General features: G+C 38.0%; 1 protein-coding gene and 1 pseudogene across 1 annotated transcript; both read right to left on the bottom strand.

The window, feature by feature from the left end:
- Window positions 1-11,162, bottom strand: part of LOC139151058 (xanthine dehydrogenase/oxidase-like) — a 111,972-nt pseudogene that overhangs the window by 37,485 nt on the left and 63,325 nt on the right.
- On the bottom strand, window positions 182-9,327 carry LOC139151061 (xanthine dehydrogenase/oxidase-like). The gene is made up of 8 exons (XM_070723586.1): window positions 9,201-9,327; window positions 7,840-7,897; window positions 3,259-3,355; window positions 2,785-2,893; window positions 1,682-1,870; window positions 1,281-1,337; window positions 578-657; window positions 182-317 (listed from the first exon to the last, which is right to left on the bottom strand). The coding sequence occupies exons 1-7, from the start codon at window positions 9,273-9,275 to the stop codon at window positions 637-639; spliced, it is 606 nt and encodes a 201-aa protein (XP_070579687.1). The 5' UTR covers window positions 9,276-9,327; the 3' UTR covers window positions 182-317; window positions 578-636.

The raw sequence follows: 11,162 nt of genomic DNA, 5'->3' as shown, positions 1-11,162 counted from the left end.
ATGCAAACCAAAACTAATACATACTGACTGATACTATATCAATGACTCGGAAAGAAGAACTGTTCATGGTAGTTTTCAGCACTCAATAACTAATGAACCTTTTCTTGTGTGTTAAAAAATATTTATTAAACAACAGAAAACTTGATTCACATTTTAATCATGAAATAATGCTCACCAACTTCGGCATTCCCAAGGACCAACACCGCCTCTGGTTCCTCCGATTTCAATTTCAGCAAGTCTCGTAGAGTCGTTGGACGGACCCAAGTTGCTGATTTACCCACGAAACGTACCATATAAGTATTATACTTCTCACTCAGCTATCGGAAGAAAACACATTGAAATCAATGTAGAATAACCAAGGTCTTTCAGCTTTTCCCATGCGCACAGTATCGAAATGTGGGGCAAAAATGGATACCTTCCGAATTAATGGTTTCAAAAATAATCTTCAGTATTTTCTCAATGATAGCTTTAGAGGTGTACTTGTTTGGACGATAGCTTTATAAGATAATTATTCCTTGTGGATTTTTTTGTTTTGTTGTGTTTGTTTTTTTTGAATACACATTTATTACACAAATACCTGTAGTTCGGAAGGGAATATTGGTTCTTGTGTCGGATCGTACGGAACATAATCACCCTTCAGGTATGCAAGACCCAACACTATCTAGAAAAGCAATATAGATGTCACATGAAAGTGTAATAGCCACAAGACACTGTGCAATGGATCTAGCTACTGTAAATGCTTGCGCGACGTTTACGTTCATACAGCCTCTCTCCATGATACGCACTTAGTTTGAACACTCTATTGAGAGACTGAAACAAAGAACTTGACATCGTACAATAATATAGCTTTGTAAGTACCAGCTAATTTTTGAAACGTCACGCCCTAAAACTATTACTTATAATGTATCCAATTTTCCGGTCTTGTAGAGCAAAATGTAGTCTACATCTACAAATTCACTGGCATCATCAAAACGTTTAGATATTAGCAATAATTTACCCTCCCTGCCCATAATGGATTTAAACAAACATTATACTCCATCATACATTATGTCTTATAAGGTTTGCTGTCGTCCATTATTGGCTGGGACAGGGTACATTATTGGTTAAACAAAGGCACCAGGTTCGCACTAACTGATAACGATAAAAAGGCCTTCATGTTTTTTTAAATCTTGAAAACATTGACAGCTTTTATTTAAAACCATGCTTTGTCCACAGTTCTTTCAAGTGTACATTCTAAGTTGGAGTAAATAGCAAAGGTGTAAAACATTTATGACGCTTACATCACTGTCCCCATCATTTAAGTTTTGACATGCTGAAGGGTTTCCACAGCAACCATTCTGGAAGAGAAAATCAAATGCGATGTACGTATTACGGTAATATATATAAATTCCTTTTACATGTACTTTAGCAACGAATTGTTCAGGATAACAAATAATCTGCCAATACAGTTGAATACGATCTATAACTTTCATTAATTAATCATCTGATCGATAGTCCTATGATGTTTGTTATTCCAAATGACTCTATATGTTAGATGTAATATATATTATCTGAACCAATGAAAATTGCGAAATAGTACATTTTTACTATCGCTATGTTTTGAAAAGATGCCTTTACACTCCATAAGCCCATAAAACTCGTACTACTTTTGTTTTGCCCATTTACAAACCTGTATACTCACCGCGGCAAACGTCTTGAACCCTTCTAGGATGGGTCGATAACCCGTGCAGCGACAGAGATTGCCGACAAGGGCTTCCTCAATGTCGGAGCCTAGTGGTAGTGGGTTGTTGCGGAGCAGTGTGTACATAGACATTAACATGCCAGGAGTACAAAATCCACATTGCATTCCGTGAGTCTTCGTCAGCCGTTCCTTAAAATATGGGGATTATGTCAAATTAATTAAAGTGAAAACAATTAAAAGTTAGATATCCTTCCTTTAACATAAAAGAGTACATGAACATAGGATAGTCTTTCGCACGATGTTGATGCAAAAGTAAATATTTGACTCGATTATTTTTATTTGGCCATAATCTAAGATTTTTGAACTTTGTAGACATTTAACAGTGAGTTGTACCACCATGGAAATCATACTTATAAGGTTATTCACAAAATATCGTGATTTCTGTCAGGGTATATCGTATACAAGGTAGGTTTCGTCCGAGACGAGTAGCGTCAAATACAAAGCATGAGATGTGCGAGGACATAAATTTGGCATTATGTACATAACCTTATCATTATATGCCTGTTTAAATCTAATTTCAAAAGAAAGGTTGAGAGAATGGCACTTTCAAATATGTCCCATCGTACACTGCGCCGCGCGCGATCGCATGCAGACTATAGAACGCGTTAGCGCGAGTTCACTAAGCGTAGAGAATGAATATTCAGCGATCACAGTGCGATGAACGTAAAGGTATTGCACGTTTGCAGGATAATTTCACATACATTTCAAGGCTTTGGACTGCGCTAATTGCGCAATGAAGGTAAGATTATATTTTTGAAAAGAAAAAAGTGAATCTGATCTTGTTTTTCAAGTGTTTCTTTATAAATGTGTAAGGTCAAAGGTCAAATTAGTTGCTGACCTCCACGTTAGAGTTTATTGTACTGTTCCTCCACCGATACCTAAACCTACTACTGGAATTCCATCGGTTACCGACGTAGGTTTTTAAACAATCTAACATACTTTACGGTTACATTCAAGTGTTGTTTTTTCTTCAATTTCCTCAATACTTCGATTTACTGCAGTCAAGGCCATGGCAAAGATGATTGTCATGATGACAATCTTACCTGCACTGGATGCAGCTTGGTCCTCGTTGAGCCTATGCCTTCGACCGTTGTAACAGCCATGCCATGAACAGCACATACAGGTGTATAGCAGGCATTGATAGCGTGGTGTCTTTAATAGTTGCTATAGGAATAATGCATTTTAACGCGATGAAATTTTTTCAATATTATGTCGAAACGTTGTTTTGCTTACCGCTCTGTTGATAAACCGGCTTGCGTGAATTATGAGTCAAATGCATCTCTCAGTAGCTTTTTCAGTTAAATAAACCCCACAGCCTTATTTATCTGATTTAAAGACATTGGGAATGCCAAACGCAGTTGAGAGGTTTGATAAATTACCAAGTTTGCCCTCCTAACACAGTGTGGCTGTTTGTTAAACGACGTCGACTCTGTATTATATTTATAAGTACTCTGAAAGCTAAAACACACACATATATGGAACTGAAGAACAGCACAAATGAACACCGGAAAGGATACGAAATCTTCTTTTCTTGATGGTCATATCTTGACAGCATGACAGTACAGGCACCGCAACCTCCCTCACCACAGCTGTATTTACTTCCTCTGAGTCGTACTGATGTTATAGATGTTGTCAAGGAAATAAGATGTTTACAAAATGTCTCTTTCAAAAACCATTCTCAACATATTGATTGTTTATCTTGGTCTTTACTTTTTCACTTTATTTGCTATTCTTTGTCTACATTACAGTATGACGGTAGTTTCCATAACATTTCTACAATAGGCCTAACTTAAATACTTCTGTTGAATCGGTAAATGAACATCAAGATGGACCAGCTAGCAGAAGTGGTCTACATACTATGTTATTAATGCCCATTCACTTAAACGGGTTAGCAGAGCTGGCTGCAAATTAACTCAGTTCAGTCACTTGTCTATTCACGAAGACCAGCAGTGATAGGTGTGACTGAAACCTGGCTTACTGGGGATATTTTTGACAGTGAAATCCTACCCAGTGGTTATTTAATTTATAGAAGAGACAGGCCTAATAGGAGAGGTGGTGGAGTATTGCTCGCCGTTCGTGATGACATCTTATCTCTCAGTCGCCAAGAACTGACACCTGGGAGTGCTATTGTTGTGTGTGAATTACGTCCATCAAGGTCATCAAAGATAGCACTTGTACTGTGTTATAGACCTCCTAGGGGTGACACTGATTTTATGAATAATTTAAGACTTACACTCGATTCTATCCTATCAAATGGCTTCGAAAAGGTCTGTATTATAGGTGATTTTAATGTACCCAAGTTAGACTGGTCGTCAGTCACTTCGACTGTCGGCTCAGGCATTGAAAATGATTTCTGTGATTTTGTTATCGATTTCTCCTTGGAGCAGTTAAACCACAATCCTACTTTTTCAAGTGGTAATATACTTGATCTTGTTTTAACTAATTTTCCAGAAGCTTTTAGTGATGTTATTACATATAATGATATTTTTGACTCTGATCACTGTATTGTTGAGTTCCATATTAACTGTAAACCTGACAGAAAACACAAAGTACCTAGAGAGGTTTATAATTATAAGAAAGCTGACTTTGAGGGCCTCAGGCAGCACTTGTCTTATGTGCCCCTGAAGTCAGCACTTTTAGAGAACGACATTGATTCCTCGTGGCAACGGTGGCTGGATTTGGTTTTTATAACTGTCGATGAGTACATACCTAAAGTGAAAATCCGTAAAAATGCCACTCCACCCCGGATTGATGGAGAAGTAGTACACTTATCCAAATCTAAAGAGCGTGCCCGGAGAAAAGCAATCCTATCTTACAAAGGTGTTCATTGGGTGAAATACCGCAAGCTAAGAAACAAGTTAAAAAATCTTATCTCACTGAAGTATGATAGTTTTCTTGACAACTTAGCAAGTGATATGCATAAAAATCCTAAGCGATTTTGGGGCTTTTATAGTGCTAAGACTAAATCACATAGTTTGCCTAGTATTTAAAAGGTAACGGCAAAGATGTGTCAACGGCTTTTGACAAAGCTCAACTTTTTAATGATTTTTTTTATTCAACTTTAATCATGTTAGTACTTGTACTGATAGTGAATTTAATTTTAATAGTGATGCCCATTCAAATCCTGCCCTGGGTGATATTGTTTTTACAGTTGATGAAGTTTACAATGTTCTTAAAAATTTAGATCCCAATAACGCTGTGGGCAATGACAAGTTATCTCCCCGTCTTCTTCGGGAATGTGCCAGGGAGTTATCCCGTTCTCTGTGTGACCTTTTTAACATGTCATTGAATGCGGTAAAGCTACCATCACAGTGGAAACATGCTAATGTTATTCCTGTGTATAAGAAAGGTCTGAGGGAAGACGTTTGTAATTATAGACCTGTTTCTTTGTTGAGCTCAGCCAGTAAAGTGATGGAAAGGTGTTTATTCAATAGAGTTTGTCCAATCTTATCTGAAAAGATATATAGTTTACAACATGGTTTCTGCAAGGGGAAGTCATGTAGTACCCAACCTGTACAAATTGTTCATGACATCGGAGAAGTCTTAGATAAAGGAGGACAGGTGGATATGCTTTATCTGGACTTCTCAAAGGCATTTGACAAAGTACCTCATGACAAATTATTAAATAAGTTGCATTCTTTTGGTTTTAATGGTATGCTGCATAATTGGTTCTCTAATTATTTGTCACATCGAAGACAGAGAGCGGTAGTTGAAGGTGAATGCTCAGATTGGTTGCCTGTTCCTTCAGAAGTTCCCCAGGGATCCATTTTGGGTCCTTTTTTATTTTTATTATATGTCAATGATATGCCCGTCTGTGTATCTCCTAAGACTACCTTAGCTCTCTTTGCTGATGACTCCAAGTGTTTTCGTGTGATAATAATTCACAAGATTGTGAAGCTTTACAGAGAGATATTCATTCTCTTTATAGCTGGAGTGTCAAATGGGGTATGACTTTTAATACAGGAAAGTGCAATGTCCTCCACTTTACACGATGTAAAAATTTTCTGAATTTTGATTATATCATGAATGGTAATGACTTAGCATCAGTTAAAAATACTGTGATTTAGGTGTTGATCTCACTTTCGACTTGAATTGGAATACTCACATTGATCGTATTTGCATGAAATCTCATAGATTGCTTGGCATGATCAAGCGCACTTGTGGCTACAAATGTGACTCTAAAACACTTAAAGCTCTTTACTGTTCACTAATGCGTAGTCATCTGGAGTACGGAAGTGTCGTTTGGGCAGCCCAGTCTAAGCGCAACTTAGTAAAAATTGAAAAAATCCAAAGAGCAGCAACAAGGTATATTCTTAATTATCCCACTGACATTGATTATAAACAAAGATTAGTTGCTGTAAACCTTTTACCGTTGTCATTTCGCAGGGAGATTCTTGATCTGATTTTCTTTTATAAATGCACTACTGGGAAATACTCTTTAAATGTTCATAAGTATGTCAAAACTCACTCATCTAAAATTAATACACGTTCTAGTGCTGATACAAATGCACTGGATAGAAACCATTGTAAAACTGTCACTTTCCAACACCTTCTCTTTAATAGAATTGTCATTCTCTGGAACAATTTACCGGCGACAATTAGAACCACTGCTTCACTTTGTACATTTAGAGTAACATTGACGAAATGGTATTGGGATAAATTTTATAACTGTTTTGATCCAGACAACACTTGTACGTGGATTTCTCGTTGTCTGTGTAGCAGGTGTAGACCTATGTAGATTTTATTTGTTTTGTTTTTAGACTTTCTTCATTTTTTATCTCCTGTATTGTTGTTTGCTTTTTTCATTTGTACATTTTTCATTTCATTAGGGTGACTGGCTTTGTATAGGTGGTTCGCACCTGTTTCAGTCATCCTATCCCATGTCGGTACACGTTTCGTGTCCGCTGTGGATGAATATTATAAATAAATAAAATAAAATAAAGATCGAATGCGCCTCGGATACTAATATTTGGACTCTCGAAGCTTTACCATATTTTTTTTGGTCTACCACTTGTGTAGGCTAATTTTGAAGCTCTCGGAGTAAATAAAATTGTCACTGTCTCATCTTTTTACTTTCGAAAATTAGACATTTCCAAAAAGAATTAACACGTGGATGGCGGCCATTTTCAATTTCAAATATCAGTGAATTTAAAGTCTTGCTTTCCTTGGTACCAAACTTTGCACTGTGACCCCTGACTTCCGATTACTATATATGTGTGTACTTTGTGTGTGTACTGTGTCTGCGTGTCGTCTGCTACACGTATACCGTGTTGTTCGGTCGCGCACAGAATTGAAAAACATCAAAGTCGGTTACTGTGACCAACTCTTTTTGGGTTGGAAGCAGTGGCCGACTGGTTTTGTGTGAGGCCTAGCAGCTAGGCGATGTTGCCGTGAGTGTGTAGGGGTTCGAATCCCGTTTGGGTTATAGTAAAATTTATATTTAATACTTGATTTGCAATAAGAATGCTTGAAAGTGTCCTTTGGGAACGTTTGAACGAAGTTTAAGTCTTTACTTTCGAGGCGCATTTCACTTTTAAAATAAGTGAGCAATAAAACAATGTTCCATTGTCATACGTCCACTGCAATTAAATATATTTAACTTCATCTACTGTAGGATAAATCTTTTGAGTTATGTTACTTCACTTTTGTACTTCCTTTAAACGTTGCGTCCAAAAACAATACAAATATTTTAGCCATATTTGTTTTCACCTTGTCACCTATTTTTCTTTGCTTTTATCATCAACCATCACCCTAAAGAAGGCAACTCTGTGAGTTGCCGAAACGTTGGTTATTTTGAAAAAAAGGCTTGAAGAATGAGCTACTGGTTGTAGCTGCCTTGTTTCACCACCCTCTGTTTTGAACCACTGTAAGAATCTGTTTTATCATGAGAGCTTTTTTTTGTTATTTTTCAAGGCTCTTTGAAGTAAAAATACTTCACAAAAGTTGTAACAAACGTTCAGAGCACAGTTCTATTGATGTTATATCTTCAATATTAATGTTTAACTTCAGTAAATGAAAAATTATCGCAATCATACCCATCCATAATCCGAAGACACTGGGTCAAATTTCGTAGCACAAGTTTGTTTTTAAAAAGATACGCTTATGTCTCAGATATGACAACAAAGTTGTTTCCGGGTCGACGTCATCATCAACAATCTATGAAGAGATGAATGTTAATAATAAGTTACATTTGGAGGTATTGCTGTAACTCTAGCGACTTAAAAGTTCTACTTCTGGGCAAATCTTGTTGTAAAATTGAGTGACTTTTACAAAATTGAATAATCGTTTACGACCATTCCATTATCTTTACCGGGCAAGCCGAAATTTAACTCACTTCCTGTGTAATATACGCTCGAGAAATTTTGCATTTTCGCACGGGCTTTTTTAGTCGAAATTCCAAAGATACAACATGTATCGAACATTAAACACTAGAATGATGGTAGGAATAGTTGCCAGTAGCCCATTTTCTGTCAATTTAAGAACCAAGAAGATACTACACTATGCATACTGCTCGGGGAAGGCCGTCACTTACTTATTTTGAGATGAGCAAAACAGCCTTACATTAAGCCAAACACGCCAACAAATGCTTTCTCGGCCATTTCCATCGTGTAGGTGAAAGGTGTTAGAACAAATAGAACAAACATGTGCGCGCCCTCTTTAGTACCAATCGCAAAAACTAACTTATTACGAAAGTATGTTGTTGCTTTATTTTTAAAATTAATTCTTCATCGTTTGCCTGTGTGAACCCAAGTCACATTTGACAAAATGCTAGAGGTAGTAGAGCACATATTGTGTACGCTGCTAATTGTGAGCCCCCCCCACAATGGTGTTTGCGACAATATTGTTTGTCTAATTGATATTTGGTTGATATGGGTGTCCTTTGTGACCTATACCTCAGGCGACCTTTTGTTGATTAATGTATGTGTGGCCATACAGGGCAAAAGATGGCCGTGGTGGGGTACAGTAATGCTTGTCTTTGGCTAAGAAATCGACCGTAGACAAATGTGCACGACATACAGCAGGACACGCAAAGCCAAAGTACATACCAATCCTTATATCTGCGGGTCCATAGCTGTGGTATTTTCTGACGGGATTTTTGCGACAAGTGTGCTGTCGGGCGTAATGTGGACTTTAGTCTACGGAGATTCCCATAGCTGTAGTGGCGGGGTCAAAAATATAAAAGTCAAAACCAGCCCGTAAAACGCAGAAATCCCGCCGAAAACACCACAGCTATGGACCCACAGCTAGGATTCGTTTCTTTTATTTCAGCAACGAACGAAAGCAACGGTAGTAAAATTTGCAATAAATGCTTTCTTGTGCACAAATCAACAACCATACTGTACTGATTTGTGCATAATAGGGTGTTATTGCCACACTTCGCTACACTTTCCCTTACTTGCATAGGGACTTACATGAAAAGGGTAATCTGTAAGTGTGAACAAATATACCTGTAACTAACCTTATTTCCGTTCACGAAGAAAACGAATGTATCTGCGGTCTTCTGTACGGCTGTGTCCGTTCCAGAGACAGCCATGCTTCCTTGGGTATATACGCTGTTTGGATTGTGAGTTCAGCCCTCAGTGAGGTCAGTGATTTACATGATTAACATAAGGGGCCATAAATACCTTGCTCGAATAACAGAGCTTGGGTGCGCTGAAACAAGGCCAGATAAAGCTTTTATGCTTGATTTATTTTCCGCTATGTGATTTGGTACCGTACGTTGTGAGTTCGAACCCGATTGAACCCACCGAATTGTCTGTTTAAGCATGTCGATAATTATGTGTATTATTGAAGAACACTACATCTGACACAATAAGCAAACTGGAAAAATGTCATATTTTTTAAAATAACTTTTGGTACCTTGTGTCTAACACACACGATCACTCTTTTTATTCGCTATCAAGAGTCCAGCCTTGAGCCTTGGAGGTAAACAATTCATCATAAATGTCTTGTGAACACCAACTACAAATGCTCATAAGGTAAAAATTGATTATTTGCTGTATATTTACTTCATTTCGTACATTCATGGCGGGCTTTGTTTACATTTGTTTGTGATTCGAATTTGGCAACTTCAACTTGTTCCTTACAACTTATGTCTTAATATCAATCTGTTGACAAAACCAACATAAACTGGGGTGAGGGGTCATGTAGTATATTACGTAGGCCGGCGGTAACAATTTTGAGTTTGTTAAATTTTTGGACTTGTTGAGGTCGAATTCCTCAAAAAACCCAGATGTCCTGTGAATACTTGACGACTCGCTATTGCCACAGTTTAAAAGTTTATGCACTTTTTAACCATACCCTTCGTTAAAGTCTGTACGACGTGAAAAGGGGCAAGGGTCAAAACAGCGGTACACACATGTCCATCACTCCTATGTCTGCACCCGGGGGCAGAATAAACAATAGAGGCAACATATGCTTGGCCAAATTGTGTATGTGTCGAAGGAGGAAGGAATTTTGGATATGGGGAAACTTGGTTCAAGTCGGCGAATTCAAAAAATGAAATAATTTGTAATAGTTTCTCTTGTGTCTCTCCTATAATTTCATACAAATATATTTGGAATTTGGCAGCCCAGGCCAGGTTTTCCTAGCGATTGCGCGATTGAACGAGTTGCCTTTGAGTTAGTTTCTGCCGGAGTCATCGTGATTCCGGGTGAAACTCTCCTGACTATTGTTCACCCCACTCATTACGTCCCCTCCAATGGTCGCGTTTACCCCAATCACGCGTTTCACATGAAAAGAGAAAACAAATCATCGTGTTCACCCCACTCAATCATTCACAAATCACAGATCTGAACCAAGTCTAGCTGTGGGGAGGAAATGGCAGCTGTTGGAAACTTTAAAAAAATTCTAGTCCAAAAATGTTTTAAATGCTTTAAATGCTCTATTACACCCTAATCACTGAAAACACCAACTGTGAATACACAAGCGGTGCTATGGTGGATCGATTGGGCTGGGATAGGCGCCGGGCCCCCATTATTGCAGCTAACCCGCGTCTCCGATCGGGTTTGTCATTGCAAGGATACGATTAGTTAGAATTAATAATCAATATCACATACATGTATACGAAGGGCAAACAGTGGAACTAATCTCCTACAATTCTGACTTCGTAACTAACCGTATATCGATTAACTAAGAACACGAGTGTATCTCCTAAAATCTATATTGTTCTATTCGCCAGTTACCGTTTCCGGCCGAGACAGCCATGATTCCTACGGCTGTTCACCATTCGAACTGTGACTTGAAAGTGACCTCCTCGGCGCCCTTAAAACACATACAATAGCCGGCAAAGGACCATGGAACACATGATTTGCATTACGAATCTAAGAAGTTCATGATCGGCAACCGCGAATGATGATTTAAGGTAGCGGTAAAGGCTATTTTTTCTCCAATTCTTTTCTCAGAGTTAATGTCAAGTTTC

This window comes from Ptychodera flava, chromosome 15, assembly GCF_041260155.1.
Source record: "Ptychodera flava strain L36383 chromosome 15, AS_Pfla_20210202, whole genome shotgun sequence".
Lineage (NCBI taxonomy): Eukaryota > Metazoa > Hemichordata > Enteropneusta > Ptychoderidae > Ptychodera > Ptychodera flava.
This window is presented reverse-complemented; position numbering and strand designations above follow the sequence as displayed.

Coding starts and splice junctions, on each gene's coding strand:
- LOC139151061 (XM_070723586.1), bottom strand. CDS start 9,275: ATGGCTGTCTCTGGAACGGACACAGCCGTACAGAAGACCGCAGATACA. Junction 3,356..7,839: donor GTCATATCTGAGACATAAGC/GTATCTTTTTAA, acceptor CTATAACATCAG/TACGACTCAGAGGAAGTAAA. Junction 658..1,280: donor TAAATGATGGGGACAGTGAT/GTAAGCGTCATA, acceptor TTTTCTAGATAG/TGTTGGGTCTTGCATACCTG.